We start from the raw sequence: 23146 nt of genomic DNA, 5'->3' as shown, positions 1-23146 counted from the left end.
ACTCACCCCAAGTACTCTTTAAATAATTAATTTACTGGGTATATTTAAATTAAGATTAAAGTTTGATGAGCTTTGCTAGGAACACCCATGTTATAGGAAGTGAGGGATGCCTGCATTGTATCTGAGATAAAAATAGACCCTGTGCTGAGGTTTCAGAGAGCGACTGGCCTGGTCTTAGATGTGGCTTTCTACAGAAATGAAAAGAGCCAGAGAGAAACAGAAAGGAACCCATATTTTATTCAAGTTTAGATTCAGAGTAAGATATAATGAAAGTGATGTTAGAAGAGTTAGTAAACCTAAACTAGACATTTTGGTGCCCCCCAAAAAAACAGCATGAAAGCAAAGCACCTTGTTCCTTTAGGATGTGAAAATAATAAATGAAATAAAACAAATTCAGTTAGTCTACAAACATTTGTTAAATGCCCACTATGTGTCAAGCACTTTTCTAAACACTGAGCTAAGTTGTTCCATGGGGTACTGCTAAAGGAACACATGTGTTAAATATATGCACCTTCTAAACTTCAGTGACCAGGAGAAAACCCTAGTTACCCCACCCTAGTTAAAGCTGTTACTATGTAATGGTTGGTACCTGTTGGAAAAGTTCCCATCTGGCCGAGAGATGTCCCCACTGTGGCCCTGCAGCCATCAGAGAATCGAGTATCTGTAAGAAAAAGAATTGTGAAAGTGAACAAAGTTTCACAACCAAGTTAAGAATGCCAAACTTCAGCAACATGTAGAGGACTTCAGCTCTCTCTCTGTATCTCTCTGTTTCTGTCTCTATTTCTGTCTCTCTGTCTCTGTCTCTATCTGTCATTCTCTCTCTCTCTCTCTCTCTCTCTCTCTCTCTCTCTCTCTCTCTCTCTCTCTCTCTCTCTCTCTCTTTCTCTCTCTCTCTGAAAGGAACTTTCAAAATACTCTATTCTAATACCCTGATTTCCCATGGAGACAGAGTCCCAAAGATAAAAAGTTGACTCCTAAGACCACACAGTAAGTTAGCAGCTACACCTGGCCCAGAACCCAGTTTGTTGTTGTTGTTGTTTTAAAATATATATTTTATTTTATTTTATTTTATAATAACTTTATATTGACAGAATCCATGCCAGGGTAATTTTTTTTTACAACATTATCCCTTGCACTCGCTTCTGTTCCGATTTTTCCCCTCCCTCCCTCCATCCCCTCCCCTAGATGGCAAGCAGTCCTATATATGCAGAACCCAGTTTGAATCCAGCACTTTACAGCCACATTTTCTTTCCTAAAGTTCTGTTGCCGTATTATTCCTCAGCGCACACACACACACACACACACACACACACACTCTCTCTCTCTCTCTCTTTCTCTCTCTCTCTCTCTACCACCACCACCATCACCACCACCACCACCCTGTCCATTGTTGAAGAACCAGCTTTGATAAGTCTGGAGAGACTGAGTTGACAGGGTAATCAGAGATTAGACAATATAAGTGGACAGAGAGCTGACCTTAGGACAGAAAGACCTGATACAAAGTCCTGCCTTAGTTATGACCCTGAGCAAGATATTTAAGTTATCAGTGCCCCAATAAATCCTTCAAGACTAAAAACTTCAGTGGAGCTGATGATCTTCTTTGGTAGAAGTTCTCATCCTAGAATCCCTACACTGATCAGATCTTGAGTCCTGTGTATGTGTGCGTGTATGTGCACGCACATGTATGTATGCATTTATATATTTACACATACAATGTATGTATATGTACTATGCATATATATTATATAGTTATGTGTATGTGTGTGTGTTTCTATGTAAACATATGCATATACATATTGACACATTGTGTATTATGAATTTATACACATGTTTACATATAGACATTATATGTATGTTATATATACGTGTGTTTGTATTAAGTATATATGTGTATATATTGTGTACATTTAAACACACACATATATATTATCCACTTGATTATCTATCTGTTATTTATCTATCTATCTAGATATCTGTCTTATAGTCAGTGGTCTTACAGCATTGCTAAGTTGTATACTTTGTGATCTACTTTGATAAAAGCAGGGTTTTCCATTTCTTTGAAGCACTGAATCATGTATGGGGAGGGAAAGGGTGAGCATGACAGGCCAAAGACTTGGACCATAATGACTACAGATTCAAATGGAAAGTTGTCTGATTAAATCCTGACACTGCTTTCTTTCAGCTTTAATCAGAGTACTCTCTTTCTCCTCAAAATTGGAAATAGAGACTATACTTAAAATATTATTTTCCCCACTTAAGTTTTTTCTAGCTCCCCCATGGCCTGCCAAAGAATACTGGATTTGGAATCTGGGTACCCAGATTTGCATTATAGTTCCATTATTTCCTCTGACCTCCTTAATCTCTTTGAACCTTTTCCCTCATCTATAAAATAATGCATTGGACAAGATCACTCCTAGAGTTCCCTTTCCCCATCTCTCCCTATAAATCCATAATCCTATAATGCCTGTGCTTGACATTCAAACCCCTGCAATGTTACCAGAATCAAAACTTTCCATTTCCTCCCCTTTCTCACTATTCTTTTATGCATGAGTAATTCCCTCCAAGGACAACTACTTACTGCTTCTCTACTCATAAATTATTCTGTTCTGTTGAAACACCTTGCTCCCATCTCCCCACTGATCTAAACCCTTCCTGTGGTTTGGTGGAAAAAGTAGCATACCTACTGTCAGAAAGACTTAAGTTCAAATCCAGCCTCAGATATTTACTAGTGATGTAAAATCCATAATTAATTCATGCCTTCTTCAGTTTCCTCATCTATAAAACAAGGATAATAATAGCTCCTCTTTCCTAGGGCTAGTATGAGAACAAAATAAGATAAGATTGTAAATTTTTTAGAAAGCCTTAAAGTGCCATATAAATGCAATGATGATGAGATCAGGATGACAACAAAGATGAAGATAATGATGTGAGCTCCTTAAGGGCAGGGTTTTGTTTTGTCTTTATGGAAACCTACATCTGGTATTTAATAACTTTTGCTTAACAAACTAAATTGATTTGGAGTTTTCGGGTCAAATTTTCTCTCCTCTATTATGTCTCCCCAACCACTCCAGCCCAGGCTGATTGGTCTTAGCTGAAAATTTCTCTAGCCTTTAATCCCCATCACTACTTATTTAAGAGTTTAACATCTTAGTTTCCTCTCAAAGCTATTTTCTATCTCCATTAAGACTGGATTGCAAGTTAATCTTCTGGATGATGAAGCAGATCTTAGTGTACTCATTTCCCACTACCCAAGCCCCACCTCTCTAGTACTTTCATAACCATGATGGTCTTTCATCCTCATGACAATGTTATGTAGGCATCATGATTGCACACGCCTCCTTATCCATTGAGGGAAATGAAGGTCAGAGAGGTTTAAAAGATAATTTGTCAAAGATCATCTAAGTGGCAGAGACCACATGAACCCAGCTCCTGTCTCCAGAGAATTTAGAACTCAAATTTAAAAAAAAAATGTTAACTTTTTTTTTACATATAACTGGGAAATATTTAAATAAATAAATCAAAATATATTTAAAAACTAAAATTCACAGGCACAAAATCTAAGATCTGCCAATCATTGGCTATAGGATTTTAGTATGAAATAATGCATAACAAAGGAAGAAAAATGAGGAATTACAATAAACAAAAGATTGCAATGATGTCAGCTAAATCCAGATGAATTTTAATGAATAATTGCAATCTCAAAGAGATGGGACACATCTCTGAAACACATCTCTCTCTCTCTCAGTAAAAAAGTGGGGGACTATGGGTAAGGAGTATATAACATACAATTGAGGCAGGGTTGATATTTTCATTATTTTTACTAAACTGATTTTCTTTGTTACAAGCTGTTTTTCTTTGCCTTTGTTCTTGAAGAGGACTGAGTTTCTGGGGAGGTGATGCCATGACAAGGAAGTGAATTGGATTTAAGTGAGGGAGGGTTGTGCAAAGTCACCTGCCTCACCTTCCCCTCCAGAGCCATCTGGGTCCAGTGGCCAGATGCAGATCAGGATGACTAGAGATGGCCCTGGATGCAGTGGGAGACCTTGACCTTAAATTATTATAAGCTATCAAGGAAACGATGGGATATTACCTGATCCTGTTCCATATATAATCAAGACAATTAGGATGTTTGAAGCAAATGTTTGCTTTGTTACAAGATTCAAGGGAGATATGGGGATGGTGAGCATATAGGAGGAAATGACTAATAAAAGTAAAAAATATACACATTTTTTGTCTTGTTCTAGATTATACTTGTTATTTCTGTGGTGTGGGATACACCTGGTAAAGAAACCATTAAACAATTCGTAGAGAATTGGGGAGTGTGACAGATATAGGAGCATAGAGAAATTAAGTATCTTGCTTAAGGTCATCCATTTTTTGTATCAAGTTTGACTTGAACCTAGGTTTTCATGATTTTGAGGCCATCTCCTGATGAATTATAACTTGTTACCTCTCACTAAAACTTAAAAATAAATAAAATTGAATGGGGTAAAGAAAGGAAGGGAGAAAAGGCAATTAGACTATACTTTCTTAGCTCTAAATCCTATAAAATTTAATTTTGTTTGGACACAGTATCCTTATATATCCTTATATAAAGAATAAAGTATTCTTTAAAACTTTCAGAAAGAGAGAACAACCCCTTAATTTCACACAAAGGATGTTTCCCACGAGCCAATATTTTCTCCTCTCACTTGGCTGCCAAAGATTGGAAAACTCCCATTTGAACTGGGGGTTATTTCAGAGGAACTTAACAGGACAAATACCAATGCAAAAATGTGTGTGAACATGGGCAAGTATTTTACCCTCTCACCCTGGGAGTAGAAAAACAAAGAAAAAACAAAATAAAAATCAATGCAGTAATTTTGGGGCAATCAAACCTGGCCAATTTTAGTTTGGCAGATTTTTAACCCTAGCAAGAGGGTGAGCTGAGCTTAAAGGTGTTAGGGCTGGGCTATAAGTCACATTTCCTAGTTAAGCTGTCACCTTTCTCTCTTGGTCCACTTCCCCTGTGAGTCATAACCACATGGGGAAGCGGCTGAAGTAACCTCTTCTTATCTTGTCCTTGCTTATCTATAGGATGGAGAGAGGACCTTTCTCAAAAGCGGTAGGTTGAGTTTGAAGCTAGAATTTCAGAGGATCTGAGTTTGGAGAGCTGGGAGAAATCATCTAATCCAAGAATTCTTAACATTTTATGTGTCAGTGGCCCCCTATGATGGTCTAGTGGACCTTAAAGATCCACTTCTTGGAATCATCTTTTAAATTCATTTAAGAAAATGTATAGGATTATAAAGGAAAAGCAATTGTACTGAAATACAGGTAGCAACAAAAAAGGCCAGGGACCCAACATTAAGAATATCTAAATCCCATCTCCATTCCCATTTTAGAATATTAAGAACTGGGGCTCAGAAAGGAAAGTGAGTGTGTTTATAGTGATCCTGGAAATATATAAGGTAGGTATACAATTCAAACATTTACTGATAATAAATCATAATTTTGCAACTCTCACATTCAGTTACATGACCCCCAAATGGAGTCATGACTCACAGTTTAAGAAGCTTTGATTTAAATCATCTCTAAAGTCTCTTCCAGATCTGAGTCCAGGATGGATTTACATGTGAATTCTACCAAACATTTAAAGAACAATTAGCCCTAATACTATATATAAACTATTTGAAAAAATAGGGAATGATGGATTCCTACCAAATTCCTTTTATGACACAGACATGGTACTGATACCTAAACCACGTAAATTGAAAACAGAGAAAGAAAATTATAGACCAATCTCCCTAATGAATATTGATGCTAAAATCTTAAATAAGATATTAGCAAAAAGACTACAGAAAATTATCCCCAGGATAATACACCATGATGAAATAGGATTTATAACAGGAATGCAAGGCTGGTTCAATATTAGGAAAACTATTAGTATAATTGGCCATATTAATAGCCAAATTAACAAAAACCATATGATCATCTCAAAAGATGCAGAAAAAGCATTTGATAACATGCAACATCCATTCCTATTACAAACACTTGAGAGTATAGAAATAAATGGACTTTTCCTTAAAATAATCAGTAGCATCTATTTAAAACCATCAGTAAACATCATATGTAATGGGGATAAACTGCAACCATTCCCAGTAAGATCAGGAGTGAAACAAGGTTGCCCACTATCACCATTACTATTCAATATTGTGTTAGAAATGCTAGCTTTGGCAATAAGAGTTGAGAAAGAGATTAAAGGAATTAGAGTAGGTAATGAGGAAACCAAATTATCACTCTTTACTGATGATATGATGGTATACTTAGAGAACCCCAAAGATTCTACTAAAAAGCTATTAGAAATAATCCACATCTTTAACAAAGTTGCAGGATACAAAATAAACCCACATAAGTCATCAGCATTCTTATATATCACTAACAAAATCCAACAGTTAGAGTTACAAAGAGAAATTCTATTTAAAGTAACTACTGATAGTACAAAATATTTAGGAATCTATCTGCCAAGGGAAAATCAGGAACTATATGAGCAAAACTATAAAACATTTTCCATACAAATTAAGTCTTATCTAACCAACTGGAAAAATATTAAATGCTCTTGGATAGGGTGAGCAAATAAAATAAAGATGACAATACTCCCTAAACTAATTTATTTATTTAGCACTATTCCAATCAGACTCCAAAAAAAAAAAACAAAACCTATTTTAATGATCCAGATCTGAGTTCTAGGATTCTAAGAAACTATAGCAAAACAACAATACATTAAGTCTGTGAGTCAGACATTGAAAGAGCATCAATCTTCTATTGTATTAATCCCATCCAAAAGTCATCATTGGTACATGAGATTGATATCCCTCACATCTCCACTATCCCACTCCAACTCAATTGAAATCACTGCTAAGCTCATTCCAATATAGCTTTTGAAATCTCTGTTAGCAATAAAGTTTTCAGTGTCCTAAAGCTTTTTAAAAAATGGAAACCCTGCACTCCCATTAGAGATATATATCATATTCCTGGCAACTCTCTGGCTTATTTTTTTCTCTCACTACTCCCAATTTGCAGGCGGGGAAGAAAGGCAGGTATACTTTCTTTTCACTTGCATAAAGAAAGAGTGCTGTATGTAGAATCAGAAAACCTAGATTGAAATCAGCTTCCAAATTTCTGTGACCTAAGTCAAAATTCCAGTCATCTCCCAGTCATTGTATCTCTGCTATGATATACTACTTGCCACTTGTATGTCTTTGACCAAATGTTCTATATCTATCATCCTAAGTTACTTGCCCTGTCTTGATCATAATTTTCTGCTCTATAAAGGAGATGGTTGGACTTGTTGATCTTTAAAATCCCTTCCAGGTCTAAATAATCATTCCCCTTTCCACCATCACCCAGATTATATTCATATGAATTATTTGTATCCAACCTGTCATAGAGCTTTTCAAGCTCATAACGATCTGATTAGCCACAGTTAACACACTGAGCCTTAATCTGACATAACATTTGGACATCTTCAAGAATGAGGGGCACCAACTAACCAACTAACTAATCATCATTCAATTTATCTTTCTAGGTCTATGAAAATGTGTTGTATCAACAACTCCTACTGAATCTGGTTTTTGGTCTTCTCCGCTTTACCCCAGGCTATCATTATTATCATATCAACAAGCTATTAATTAATTAATTAACAAGCTTGTTAATGTCACTTATAAAAATAACTGGACCGAGTGTAATTCCCAATATGACCTAACCAGGGCACCTTTTTTACTCCTTATAAGCACCATAAAGACAAGCACTTAAAAAAATTTTGATTTCAATTGAATTCAACAAGAGATAGGAGAGATATCTAGGACTGGCTATATCCTTCTAGAATGCCATTGTTTTCTTCTCTACTACTCATTAGATCCCCATAGAGGAAAAGTTTTCAATCTGCCTAATTATACTATCACCAAGTACCATTCCCCATCTTATTGCAAAGGATATGATGGATTTTGTGAAACATCTTCCCAAAATATAGGTCAATTATATTATTATATATATGACATTTTCCTGATCTGCCTAATTTTTTTTGTGTTGATGGCAGTGGGAGAAAAGTTTGAACCTGATATTTTTTTAGCATGGGGAATATCTGGTAAAAAAAAAAAAAAAAAAAAAAAAAAAAAAAACTCCCCCACTTAGGCAACTTCTATGTATCTTATCTTCTTTAAAGAATTCTCTAGGCCACTTGTTATGATAGCACAGCCTATATAAATTGAACCCAGGACTTTCTGAATCCAAAACCAACCCGCTACCCACTATGCCATGCTGCATCCACCAAGTCTGATGATGTTCAAAAAAAAAAAAAAAAAGGATATGAAATTAGTCTCAAATGATCTGTTCTTGCTGAACTCATCTTAGTTCTTAATGAGCATGGATTCCCTTCCTAAGTACATACAAACTGTCCCATTAATAACATGTCCTACAATTTTGTCAGAAATTGACATCAAGCCCAAAGTTGATGGTTTGGAAGTTTTACCTTCTTACTTTAAAGAAAAAAACTGATGCAGGAAGGAGAACTTTTGTCCTATATAGGATTTAGATGTGGGAAAGCCCATTAATTTTACAAATAAAGAAATTATTAGCTAGAAAATTGAATGAGTTGCTCAAGATCACACAAGTAAATTCAATTTCAGATCTCTGATTTCCAATATCATTTTCTTTTCCCTGTATCATGTTACCAGCACCTTTCTACCTCCTTACTTTTCAAACATTTCCAACTGGATTGAACCATCAAAAAAAATCACATGATTTTCCGGTTGGAAAATATTTTTAAAACCATTCCCAACTTATAGGAGGCCAGACCAGTGGTATTCAAACCCTGCTTGAAGATCTTCAATGAATGAGAACCCGTTATCTCCCAAGGCAGCCCATTTTACTTTAGGACAGTTCTAATTATTGGGAAACTCTTTCTGTCATCAAGCCTAAATCCATCTCTTTGTAATATCCCCAATATCTGTCTCCTGGATCTTTCCTCTGGATCCAAAGAGAACAAGTCTAATCCTTCTTCTGAGAGTGCTACTTCAAATACTGAGAGAACAATCATGTCCCCCCCCCCCCCACCAGTTTTCAATCTTATTATCCCAAATTGCTTCAAATGGTCTTCATCCAACATGGACTCTAAATTATTATCCTTTTAGCACCATAGTTTATAATATGTTCAAACTAGCTGCTTTCAATTGACTGAAAGAAGCTTGAGATTCTCCCAACATCAATTATTTTGTCAAATTCACTTTTTCCTGTGTTTGAAGTCCTTCTGTTTTTGTACAGATCATCAAAGAATTTCAGCGATCACAAACTCTCAGAGCAGCAAGGGAAATAGATTTTAGAGAAGTTTCCTAATCACTGAAGCCAGAAAGAGTTAGCTTTGATAAGCAGTAAGTTCCTTACTGCTGGAAGCATACAAGTGGACGCTGGGATGCTATTTCTCTGCATGTTCAGTGAATAAATGAAAAATGAATGCCAGTATTTATTAAGAACTTATGTGACTCCAGTCTCTGGCATAAGAACTCACTATTTGACAAAAATTGCTGGGAAAACTGGAAAATAGCATTCAGAAACTAGGCATTAACCAACACCTAATACCTTATATCAAGATAAGGTCGAAATAGACTCATGATTTAGACATAAAGGGTGATACTATAAGCTAATTAGAAGAACAAAGGATAGTCTGTCTCTCAGATCTATGAAGAAGAAATGGATCTATAGCCAAAGAATAACTAGAGAACATTATGAAAGGCAAAATGGATAATTTTGATCATGCTAAATTTAAATATTTTTGTACAAACAAAATCAATGCAGTCAAGATTAGAAAAAAAGCAGAAAGCTGGGGAAAAAAAATTACATTGGATGTTTCTGATAAAGAACTCATTTCTAAAATACATAGAGAACTGAGACAAATTTATAAGAATACAAGCCATTCCCCAACTGACAAGTGGTCAAAGGATATGAATAGATAATTTTCAGATAAGGAAATTAAAGCCACCTATAGTCATATGAAAAAAAAATACTCTAAATCACTATTTATTAGAGAAATGCAAATTAAACAATTCTGAGATACTAATTCATACTTCTCATATTCGCTAAAATGACAGGAAAAAATAATGATAAATGTTGGAGGAGATGTTGGAAAACTGGGACACTGATACATTGCTGGTAGAGTTGTAAACTAACCCAGCCATTCTGGAGAGCAAACTGGAACTTTGCCCAAAGGGCTATCAAACTGTGTATTCCCTTTGATCGAACAATGCCTATGTCCCAAAGAGATTGTAAAAAGGGGAAAAGGACCCACATGTGCCAAAATGTTTGTAACAGCTCTTTTTGTAGTGAGAAAGAACTCAGACATGAGTGAATGCTCATCAACTGGAGAATGGCTGATTATGTTATGGTATATTAATGTTATGGAATATTATTGTTCTATAAGAAACGATCAACAGGATGATTTCAAAGAGGCCTGGAGAGACTGACATGAACTAATGCTAAGTAAAGTGAGCAGAAACAACAGAACATTATACATAGCAACAACAAGATTATGCCATGACCAATTGTGATGAATGTGGCTCTTTTTAACAATGAGGGGATTCAGGCCAATTATAATAGACTTGGGATGGAAAGTGCCACTTACATACAAAGAGAGAACTGTGAAGACTCAATATGGATCAAAGTATAGTATTTTCCAAAAAATATTTTTTTTTAAAAAATTGTTGTGCTGTTTGATAAACAGTAGTATTCTGTTTAGTTGCTCCCCTCCTGTCTCTGAGCTTCATGACCCCTTTTGGAATTTTCTTGGCAAAGATATTGGAGTGGTTTGCAATTTTCTTCTACAGTTCATTGGACGGATGAGGAAACGGAGGTAAACAAAATTAAGTGATTTGCCCAGAGTCACATGGCTAATATTTTGATGTCAGATTTTAACTCAGGAAGAGTAGTTTTCCTGACTTTAAGCCCATCATTCTATTCACTGACTGAGCTACTTGTCTGACAAAAATAGTAGCTTAGGTTTATTTATGGCTTTAGTTTCATAACATTTATTATATGTTACTTTAAGGTTGGCAATATGCTTTATGCATGTGATCTAATTTGAGCCTCACAACAACCCCTGTAAAGTGGATATCATTACTACATCAATTTTACAAATGAGGAAACTGAGGCTAAAAAAGCTTAAAACTTGCTTGGAATTACAGAACTAGCAAATATTTGAAGCAGTTGAATTTGGAGTTTCCCGTCTCCAAGCCCAGCATTCCATCCACTGAGATAATCAATCTCCAAAATCAACCCACTTTAGTAGGTACTCCAAAGAGGTCAGAAAACCTGTTTTATCACTTCTAGATCTGTCAACAAGCTCCACTTGCTCAGACTTTCTTAAGGATAGGCAAAGTTCTCCAACTTTTTCTCACCTTTTAAAAAAATCACCATAGTAAAAAGAATAGAAACTTGGATTCTGTAGTTTTAGATTTTAATCCTGGCTTTACCTTGATAGTTGTGTGATTTGGATAGACTGCATTATTTACTGACTCAAATTTCCTGAACTTTGGAGTAAGAGAGTTAGATTAAATCAAGGCTTTGATTTAATCCCCCATCCCCCTCCCCCATCATGGTACCCTTTGGAGATGTGGTGAAATCTATGGACTTCTTCACAGAAAAATGCATTTAAATATATAAAATAAAATCCATAGGATTATCAAAGAAACCAATTATATTGAAATATATTTATCAAAATAACAAACAATACAAGTTCGTGGACCTTAAATTATTAATCCGTGGACTAGATGATTCTTAAAGATATCTCTTCTAGCAGTACATTCTAGCATGTTATAGGGTTTATGTTCTAAGTTTTCTTCCAGTTCTAAATATTTGTCCTTCTGTGTTCTAAGGACCTGCAAGCTTTAAAATTCTGTGATACTCAAACTGTGCATACCCTTTGATCCAGCAGTGTTATTACTTACTGGACTTATACTCCAAAGGAATACTAAGGAAGGGAAAGGGACCTGTATGTGCAAGAATGTTTATGGCAGCCTTCTTTGTAGTGGCTAGAAGATGGAAACTGAATGGATGTCCATCAACAGGAGAATGGTTGAGTAAATTGTGGTTTATGAACGTTACAGAATATTATTGTTCTGTAAGAAATGACCAGAATATAGAGAGGCTTGGAGAGACTTACATGAACTGATGCTGAGTGAAACGAGCAGAACCAGAAGATCATTATATACCTCAACAACGATACTGTATGAGGATGTATTCTGATGGAAGTGGATATCTTTGACAAAGAGAAGATCTAACTCAGTTCCAATTGATCAGTAATAGATAGAAGCGGCTACACCCAAAGAAAGAATACTGGAAATGAATGTACACTGTTTGCATTTTGGTTTTTCTTCCCGGGTTATTTATACTTTCTGAAACCAATTCTTCCTGTGCCACAAGAGAACTGTTTGGTTCTGCACACATGTATTGTATCTAGGATATACTGTAACCTATTTAACATGTATAGAACTGCTTGCCATCTGGGGGAGGGGGTGGAGGGAGGGAGGGATAAAATTGGAACAGAAGTGAATGCACGAGATAATGTTGTAAAGAAATTTTTTTCAAAATAAAAAAAAGATTCTGTGATACTAATATTCTTTTATTCTGTTAACACAATAAATGCCAACCTGTTCTTTCTTTCCCCTATCCCTTGACTATACCCTCACTTTAGAAAGGGGAAAAAAAGGCAAGGCTAGGAGAAGATATCTGTCACCCTGTGAGGAAGAAGATGAGATGAAAAACAAACAGAAAAGGAAAACCCAGAGAGGGGAAAGCCAGTGAAGATGAATGGAATTCCTACCTGTTTTTCTGAACCCAAAAGTTTCTTCATTTTCCTTTTCTCCTAGAAGCTTGGGAGCTTGGATGGGTCTGTTTGGTCCCTGAAGGCCATCAAGAACATTCGTCCTCCAATCCTGGTCTCTCCTTTCCAAGGACCCCATCAGCTTTCTTCCTATCAGGGGAGTCAAGCGCTTCTGCCATCCTTCCTCCTCTTCCTCCTCTTGGTTAGGCTGCGGTCCAGTGTCTTGGGTGAAGCATTTTACCATAGCATCAGACGGTACCACTGGCCCCTCCATGACTTGTTAATTCACTCTTTGCTATAAGATCTGCATGACCAGCTGTGCAAAAGAAAAAAGAAAAAAAAAAGTTTTCAGAGAAGAGGATCATGTAGTGAAATATCCTGTTGTTGAAAAATCACCCTCAGGAGAACAGGAAAGAACTTTCCTTCCTTCCCGATTATGTGCAAACACTGGGATTCCATTTGTCCTGCCTCTTTCCTCAGTAACATGGGGAATAATTACTTGCTTCCACACACAATTCACATCCATTACCAGGCTAAATTGCCAAGTAGAATCACAAAGCAGCAGAGATTCTCATTTCACAGATTAGGAAACTGAGACCCCAAAATTTTATTGACTTGACCAAGTTTTTAATATAATGAAAGCAACAGCAACAATATTTGCATTTTACTTTGGTTTTATCATGCTCTTTTCTCATACCAATCCTATGAGGCAGAAAAAGCAAGTATTCTTATCACCATTGTGAGGTGAGGAAATAGGTTCAGTGCCAAAGGTCATAGAACTAGAAAATGACAGAAACCTGCTTCAATCCATTCATCAACAAGCAGTTGAACTGCCAGAGATCTGTTAGACACTGGAAATACAAATACAAAGAATAAAACAATCCCTACTCCCAAGAAGTTTGAGATCCAATAGGGAAGATAATCATCTTGACCTTTGGCAGCTTAGATAATTACTTATGACCTTTGCCACTGAATCTATCTTTTCACCTATAAAATGGTGATAGTAACACTTGTTTTATCTGTCTCATAAGATTGGTATGAGAAAAGGGCATTGTGAATTCTAAAGCAATATGTAAACATGAGCTACTGTTACTAGTATAACAGTAATTATAGATAGCTAGGTGGCTCAAGGACTTAGAGCATGGGGTCTGGAGTCAAGAAAATCTGAGTTCAAATCCAGCAAATCACTTAATCTCTACTTTAATCCCCTGGAGAAGAAAATGATAAACTGCTTTGGTATCTTTGCCAAGATTGTGTCATGAAAAGTAAGGCAAAAATGAACAACAATGAAATAATAATTATTCAATTGAATTTAAAAATTAATTTAATTGAATAATATTCAGTTCAATTACTGAATAAATTTTCAATAAAAATAATAATTATCATTTCATTATATCCTCAAAATAGTTCAGAAAGATAGATGCTATTATTATCCTCATTTTACAGATGAGAAAACTGAGGTAGACAGGTGTTAAGTGACTTGTCTAAAGCTAGTCTGAGGCTACATTTGAAATCAGGTCTTCCTGACTAAGCTCAGTACTCTATCTACTATGACACTGAGCTGAATAAATGTAAAGGCCATAAATAAAAATATATATAAACTAGTTAAATGCAAGATAGTTTAGAAGGGAGGATACTAGCAATTCTGGGGATTAAGAAAGACTTCATGCAGAGGCTGATGCCTGAACTAAATCTTAAGGGAACAGAAAGACTGTAAGATGCAGAGAAGAAAAGAGAGTAAATTGGAGCAATAGGAAAAAGCTAGTATAGAAACAGAGGGAGAAGATGGAAAGTATGTGAGAGGAAAAGAGAGAAGAGCAGCTGGTTTGGGGAAAACCCCAAATGTTCTTCCTCATTGTAACTGATAACTCCTGAAGCCTTCCTTCCTTATGCAGCTCTTTCCCCTTCCTCCCCACCTGCAGCCCCTAGTTGATCCATCATCTTTGGGAAAACAATGACAACAAATATTTCAAATCTGTCTTTCTCTTTATCTATTTTCTAAATGAGAATAAAGCGTCAGAGAATATTAAAACTGGAAAAAACTCAACTATCATTCAGTCCAACCTTATTTTACAGAAGCTTTATTAATGTTTCATTAAATAACTTTATTATATTAAGTAACTATTGACACTTTATTAAGTAATTTTATTAATGCTTTACTATGTACTTATTGATACTTTACTAAGTAAAAGTATTAATGCTTTAATAAATAATTATTGATGTTTTATTAAATAAATTAATTAGTGCTTGATTAAGCATTTATGATACTTTATTAACTTTAATGCTTCCTTAAGTAATCCTATTAATGCTTTATTAAGTAACAATTAATGTTTTGTTAAGCATTTACTTGTTTACTTCAAATGACTTTAATTAATAAACTTAATATGGCACTAATAACTTAATGCTTTGTTAAGTTATGTTTTGTTAAGTAACTATTAATGCTTTATTAAGCATTTACTATGTTTACTTTAAGTAATCAATAAACTTAAAGCATTACAAAGTTATTTAATGCTTTATTAAGTAATTCTATTAATGTTTTATTAACTATGGATGCTTCATTATGTAAGTTATTAATGCTTCATTAAGTAACTATTAATGACTTGTTAAGCAAGTGAATGGCACTGACTCCATCTAATGTCTGGGCTACCTCTCTGGAGGACCTTGGGATCATCCAGAGTCCTTGGTCTTTAGCTGGAGAAGTGAAAGAGGCAAATTGTGTTAACTTTTTATGAATTAATATTAAGTCCAGGAAATTGTGTGCAGGTATATTTTGAGTTTTTTGCTTTCTTTCTTTTTTTTTTTTTACGTTTGTGTCAGCACCCAATTCCAGATCTGTTGAAGTTCTTAAGGCTATTTTAAGGTCTGTATTTGTAGTAAGGGGATTTGATATCTGTTAGTTTGCAAAAGATGGGGAACTTCTGATGTATAATTTAGGTTTCCAGGTTATGTCTTGAGGAATATTTTGTATTTTTAATATTCAGCAAAACACCTGCAGTTTCTTCTATTTTCTTACATAATCTGTAGTGGTTAATTATGACTTTAAAAATTATTATTACATTGGTCCAGATTTTGAATTTCATCATTATGGAGGGGGAAGGGAGCATGATTCCAGGTAGGGAAGCTCACTCCATTGATGCAGATTAACAGCTCACCATAATTTATATTCTTCAGAAATGCTCAGACTTATTGAGAAGCTGAATGACCACCCATATTCACAGAGCTAGTATATATCAAAGATTGAATGGAACTTGGGTCTCATCCCACGACTGGCCTTCTGTTCAGCATTATTTACCCTCCTCTTGTATTTTATATAAAATTATCAGATTATTACTATCACAGTGAACCACTCCTTCCTCTTGGACTGTATCCTTTGGATTTTGAGACAGTGTTCTTGTAGTTCCCTTCCTGAATGACCATTCCTTCTGAGTCTCCTATATCCACATCAGGCTTTTCCTATCCTCAGAGTGTGACTGTTAGAGATCTGTTTTGGACCTTTTCTTGGAGCTGTACTTTCTCCTTTTATGATTTATGCAGAAGTCTCCAAATTCTATATATCAAGCCCTCACCTTTCTTTTATGCTCCAGCACAATATCACCAATTACTCAAGGGCATCTCTTCCTAGAGCCTAGCAGGATCTCAAAATCAATGATTAAAACAAAACAGTCTATTTTCCCCAAAACTTTCTCCTGTCTCCAAACTTCTCTGCTTCTGTGGAAGTCTATCCTTCTAGTTACCAGACTTACTACCTTGGAATCATCCTCAAGGTTTCTCTCTCACTATTACAGCATATTTAATCAATGGCCCACTCCTGTTGCTGCTGAAATTCCCTTTCTCATCAATTTCTAGTCAATTCCCATAACCTCTACCCTATCTTTAATCCTCATCACCTCTAGCTTGAGTCATTGCAATAATCTCCTAATTCAACTTCCTGCTTCTAACCTCTTTCCTCTCTAACTTATTCTCCATACAGCTGCCCAAACAATATTCCCAAAATATAGATCTGATCATATATATACTCCTACTCATAATCTTCATTGTTTCCTATTAGCTACTGCATAAAACAATACAAAATCCAAAGTCTGGCTTTGAAGGCTTTCTTCATTCTGAATCCACACCTATTTTTCATATATCTCCCACGTGAATTCTCCATCCTAGACAGAATAGCCTAGTAGCTTATTCCTCATGCATGAAAATCTTATCTGTTGGCAGGAAAGGCTTTGAACAGGTGAGTTACATTTCTTCCTCATTGCTGTCTTAGAATCCCTAGTCACCTACAAAACACAGCTCAGATACTACTTCTTAAAGCCTCCCTAATTGCCCTAATTGTTAATGCTTTTACCTTCCAGAGATTACTTTGTATTTATTTGTATATATTTTAATTAATTTAACTGTGGTTATATTCCTCACACCCCATTCCAGTTGAACATAATCTCCCTGATGTCAGAGAAAATTGGTTTTGTATTTTTTGTACCTAGTTCTGGTAAATATCAATCAATCATTCAATAAATAAATACTTCTTAAGTGCCTGATATGTGTTAGGCACAGTGTCAGCTTAATTCTTAACTGAATTAATTGTTGACTTTTATGTAGTATGTTAAAGTTTAGGATATATTTTCACGTGCATGATCTCATTTCCTCCTTTTAACAAGCCTGAGAGGGAGATGCAAGGATTATTAGTCCCATTTAACAGAGAAGGGAATTAAAGCCCAGAATGGGGAAATTATTTGTTGAGGATCATGGAGCTGGTCAACAATAAAATCAAGGCTTTGATCCAAGTCTTCTAACTTTAAGACCAAAGGGTGATTTAATCTAGATGGGACTTATGATCTGTCAACTCAAGTAGGCTATGTATCGGAGTCAAAATGGCAAAAATCGGGAAGAACCCTTTCTCTGATCTTCTGGTTCTCTGACCAACCTCAGATCCGTCCCTACCATACTGAGTCCATAGCACTGACATGCCTTCAGTCACAGCCAGGAAAGGAAATAGATTTTCCCTGGTGCTGAGAAGCCACCAGCTGTGGGAGGGAGGAAAGGAAGGAAGCCAGTAAGCAGATCTGTTTTTGCAGAGTTAGATAAAAAATTCTAGCAAATGGTCCTACATATTGGGAAACATCTAAAAGGCAATTTATCACTCACAGGAGGAAAGAATCTATTTTATAAGGGGGAGGAAGATAGAGGGATTACAAAAAAAGCAATTTGTGTTAATAAATATGCTTTAAGGGACTATGCCCATGGTATTATGTTAGGTGATGAAGCTACAAAAAAACAAAAATAAAATGCCACATTCCTTAGAGGAACATAGGGTCAACCATGGGAGCATGGAGAGTAGGGAAAGGAAAAGAGAACAGAGATATAACATACATAAATTTCAATGGATCTATCATCTCACTGAAAGGAATACTTCATCTATTATTCAAAACACACTCTATTCATGTCTTTTCATCCAGTGTGACTTTTGACCATTTCCTCCACAAGCAATCCAACTAATCTATATAAGGGTCCTTCCTCTAGATCTCTGGAAATTGCATGAAAGTCTATGGAGCAAGTGGTCTGTCCATTGGTTATCACTCACTCTTGCCATATGACCTAAATTCTTTCTTTCTCAGGAATATATTTCTCATGCCACTTTTCATGCATGTAATACTTACTAATGTATCGTAACCTATTCATGCACCTACGATGTGCCTGTCCATTGCTCTTGAGTGATGGATAGTTTTATTCCATGACAGTTCAGAGCATCATGAGAAGAATATTAATATTCTTTATGCCTTTAAGTTTTTGTGTGGATATAAAGCTATAATTTGCTATAGTGACGCATTTGTTGATGCATGGTTCTTTCCTTTGCAAACTGTTATCAATTATACATGGACTATTATTGTAAAAATTTTATAGGATTAGAAAAACAGGTATATAGATTGGTCATTCTTGATTTTTGCAGTTGCCTTTTTTGAGTAACAATACTTGAATTAAAAAAAAAAAAACATTAACATACATTTATTAAGCACATACCATGTGCTAGGTACTATACTATATACTGGAAGTACAAAGACATAAGTGAAAAAGTTTCTACCTTCAAGGAGCTTACATTCTATAGTAAAACTTATAGAATTCCAACTCTTTGTTATTTTTCCCTGTTTCAGATATCATGAAAACCTAATTCCCCAATGCCCTCAAAATTGTGATGCTTTTCTGTTTCTCTTCCTGCTCAACAAATTGCAGATGGCAAAAATAGGAGTAATGAATAGAGGAACTGGGGAAAGACAGGGGACACAAATATACCATTAGTAAAATCATGAATTCTCAGCAATTCTGGAAAGCACAATGGAATTATACCAAGAAAGTGACTAAAATGTCCATAGTCTTTGACCCAGAGGTCCTCCATTGGACAATGAGAAAAAGAAAGATTCCATATATACCAAAATCTTTTAACAGCACTTTTTGTGTGAGTAAAGAACTAGAAACAAAGCAGGTATTCTTTGATTGGGAAATGGCTAAACAAACTGTGCTACATGAATGGTATATTAATGTGAAACAATGAGTGTGATGATTACAGATACATGGAAAGTTCATGTGAACTGGTGCAAAGTGAAGTAAGAACCAGAAAAACAATATATTTATTGATTACAGCAATGCAAGTAGACAATAACAAAATAATCTGAATGTTGTGATCAATCTTGGCTCCAAGAAATAGCAAAAGCTATAGCAGCATTAATTTTAAGGTTTGCAAAGTACTTTACAAATATTACCTCATTTAATCCCTACAACAACCTTGGTGGGGATGGTGCTATTATTAATTTTATAGATGGGGAGAAAAGAGGGAGGAAAGAAGGATTTATTTTGTTTTGAGGCAGAGTTAAGTGACTTGTGCAACATGTCTGAGACCAGATTTGAATTAAGGTCTTCCTGATTCTGAGGCCTAGTGCCTTAGCCCCTGCACTACCTAGCTGCCCCCCAAACAAGCATTTAAGCACCAACTATATGTAAGGCACTGTGCTAAGCATTTTACAGATATTATCTTATTTGATGGGAAGACGGTAGTTGAGAGAGGTCAAGTGAATGATCTGAAATCATACAACTATTAAGTGTCTGAGGCACAATTCAAAGCCAAGTCTTCTTCATTCTATTTCCTTCTTTCCTTCTTGGCAGAAGTAAAGAATCATGAACATAGAACAATATTTTAAAATATATAAAATATGTTAAAAAGAAACACAATTATATGGGAATTATCAAAGTATTTGTTTAAATTCATGGACTCCTTTTATAAAAGAGCTTGTTGCAAGGGAAGATTAGAGGAAAAGGGAAATTACATTGGTAAATATAAAATAAAAAGAAAAGATACCAACATTTTTTAAAAATGTCTTACCTAAAAAAAAAAATACCTTAGGAAAGGAGTCTTAGAACCAGAAGCAAAACAAATTAAGGTGAGCTCTTATCCGAACAGGTGTCTCTTCTCTATTATCTCTGACAATTGGTCATCTGGCCTCTGCTTGAGAGTCTCCAGTTTTTATTAAAAAGTCACCTAAAGTTTAGCCCTTAAAAAGTTATTCCAGAAATACTGCTATTAGTATTAGCCCATTATTTTCAGATCTTTGGTGGCTTTCATTTCTGTTGTTCCTATCTGTTCTTAATGTGCCCTAGCATCCTTCACAAGCATCAACTTGTGAAACCTCTGAAATACTTCCCCATGAAGCTATCTTGTTTCTTCTCAGTCCCATTGAAAGCAATGGCCCCAAGTCAATCTTTTCCTCCTTTGAACTCCCTAGCACACTTCAGGTATGTGTATCCAAACCTTATCTTCCTCATAAGAGCAACTGGCAATCCCTCTTATTATCTCCTCTCTTCCCCCAGTGTCCTGCACATGTGCCAGCTCTGTATATGTTGGATGAATGAATGTATTTTGAATTCCAACCAAAAAAAGAGGACTGATTATATGGGAGAAATTTTCTTACCATTATTTTGTCTTTTACTAAACACTCTCCAAGGATTATAAGCAGAAATTTCTTATCACTTACTAGCCTTTAAAGATTGGCAGGATAGTTTTATGCTTTTAAGAAAATAAGCTTCTCCTTTATCACTATACACACAACTCTAGTCCAGTCTTTAAAAACTTAGATTTTTCAATGCAATGTAGAAGAAAGAACAATGGACTTGGAAACAAGCAAGACTTTGTGTCTCAAATCTCAATTCTTTCAAACTTTGTGACCTTGGCTTTCCTAAGCCTTGTTTCTTTATCTGTACAACGGTGATAATAGTATTTCTACTTTCTATCATCCAGGGTTGTTGTGACCAAATGAGAATGCATTCAACAAATATTCATTGAACACCAATCACATGTTAGGGACTAGAAGTGCAGAGACAAACTTGAACCAGGTCCTGGCCCAGGATTTTATATTCTATAATGGATATAAAGTACTATTTTTAAAAAATTAATGGAAATGTTTAAAGTGATTATCCATGTATAAACTATATCAGATTGCTTGATATCTTGGGAAGAGGAAAGCTAAAGGAGGGAGAAAAAAATTTGAAACTCAAAATCTTACCAAAATGAATGTTGAAATGTAAGTAGAAAAATAAAAATACTATTGAGGAAAAAAAGTATTTTATTTTAGTATTCACTATCAAGTCTTTTCTCCTTTGGTTTTATACAAGGAATTCCTGTCTCCAAAGTATTAATTATTTCACAAACAATTTTAAGATCAAAACTCAACAAATAAGATGGGTTGGGACAGAAGGAAGATGATTAGCTTGAGAATGGGAAGAATTAATATCCTGCTTATAATCTGCACAGGAGAAGCAATATAGTGTAGAAGAGGGGCAGTATAGGACAAGTGCAGTAGATAAAGTGCCTGGAGCCCAGAAGACTCACCATTGTAAGTTCAAGACTGGCCCTCATACACTTAACTAGCTATTTAAACCTGGATTTTTTTCATTTAACCTTTTTCCTCATCTATAAAATGAGCCATAGAAAGAAATGATAGACTATTTCAATATCTCTGCAAAGAAAACCCCAAATAAGTGTCACAAGGAGTAAACACAATTGAAATAACAACATCAACAAAGGATTCAGAATGAGAAGACCAGAGTTTTAGTCCTGGCTCCTCCATTTATTTAATAAACATTTATTAAGCACCTACTATGTTCCAGGCACTACAATATGTGTAGGGATGGAAAAAGAGGTAAAAATAGTCCCTGGTTTCAAGGAATTCACATTCTAAAGAAGGAGCCAATAAGCAAACAAATATATGCAAACAAACTATCTACAGGGAAAATAGGAGAGGGAAGGCATGAGAATTAAGGAAGAGTTAGGAATTTAGTTGAGCCTTAAAGAAAGTCAGGGTAGTCAGTAGGAAGAAGGAAAATGATAAAGCATGTGGTCAGTCAGAGAAAATGCCCAGAGCTAAGAAATGGAGGTTCTTGATCATGGAACAGCTCAGAAAACAATATCATTGGATCAAAAAGAATGTGTTTCCACCAACAAAATTATGTAATGATCAACTGTGATGGATTTAGCTCTTTTCAACAAAGAGGTGATTCAGGCCAATTCCATGAATTGGACCGAGAGAGCCATCTGCATCCAGAGAGGATCGTGAGGACTGAATGTGGATCATAACGTAGCATTTTCACCTTTTTATTGTTGTTGGTATTTGCTTGTTTGCTTTTTTGTTTCTCATCTTTTCCTTTTGAAATAATTTTTCCTATCCAGCATGATAAATGAGGAAATAGGTTTAGAAGAATTGTACATATTTAACCTTTATTGGATTATTTGCTGTCTAGGGGAAGGAAGAGAGAAAAGTTTTGAACAGAAGATTTTTGCAAGGGTGAATATTGAAAACTATCTTTGCATATAGTTTGAAAACTAAAAGCTAGTAGTGTAAAAATAAAATAAAAAAGATCTTAAAAATAATAAAAAACCAAAGAGATATGTTTAGGAGAAGTCTGAAGAGGGAGAAGAGCAATATAAGTTGCTTTGAGCACCAGAGAATTTTGTATTTGATCTTGAAATAATAGGAATTCATTGGAATTTATTGAGTAAGAAGGGTGAAAAGGCCAAAAAAGTGCTTGGGGGTAATCACTTTCACGTGTTTGAACTCAACTAGCCATGTTATCTTGGGCTAATCAAGGCTCCTTTCTAAACCCTAGTTCCCTCATATGTCATATGACAAAGTTGAATGAAATGATCTAAAGTCTCTTCCTGATTTAACTCTGAGCAAATGTATGTATTAGAAATCAGCAGGTGGGCAAGTCTCACTTGTTTATATCAAAATAGCAATCCACAACTTGAGGGAAGTGAGTCAG

General features: G+C 35.4%; 1 protein-coding gene across 1 annotated transcript in view; it reads right to left on the bottom strand.

Moving 5' to 3' along the window:
- The window catches only part of SH3TC1 (SH3 domain and tetratricopeptide repeats 1), an 82619-nt gene that overhangs the window by 48097 nt on the left and 11376 nt on the right, over positions 1-23146 (bottom strand). The window contains exons 2-3 of the mRNA XM_051967266.1: positions 12851-13166; positions 590-661 (exon numbers count right to left, since the gene is read on the bottom strand). Coding sequence (XP_051823226.1) covers positions 590-661; positions 12851-13124 — 346 coding nt within the window. The 5' untranslated portion in view covers positions 13125-13166. The remainder of the gene's footprint in view (positions 1-589; positions 662-12850; positions 13167-23146) is intronic.

This window comes from Antechinus flavipes, chromosome 6 (genome assembly GCF_016432865.1).
Source record: "Antechinus flavipes isolate AdamAnt ecotype Samford, QLD, Australia chromosome 6, AdamAnt_v2, whole genome shotgun sequence".
NCBI lineage: Eukaryota > Metazoa > Chordata > Mammalia > Dasyuromorphia > Dasyuridae > Antechinus > Antechinus flavipes.
This window is presented reverse-complemented; position numbering and strand designations above follow the sequence as displayed.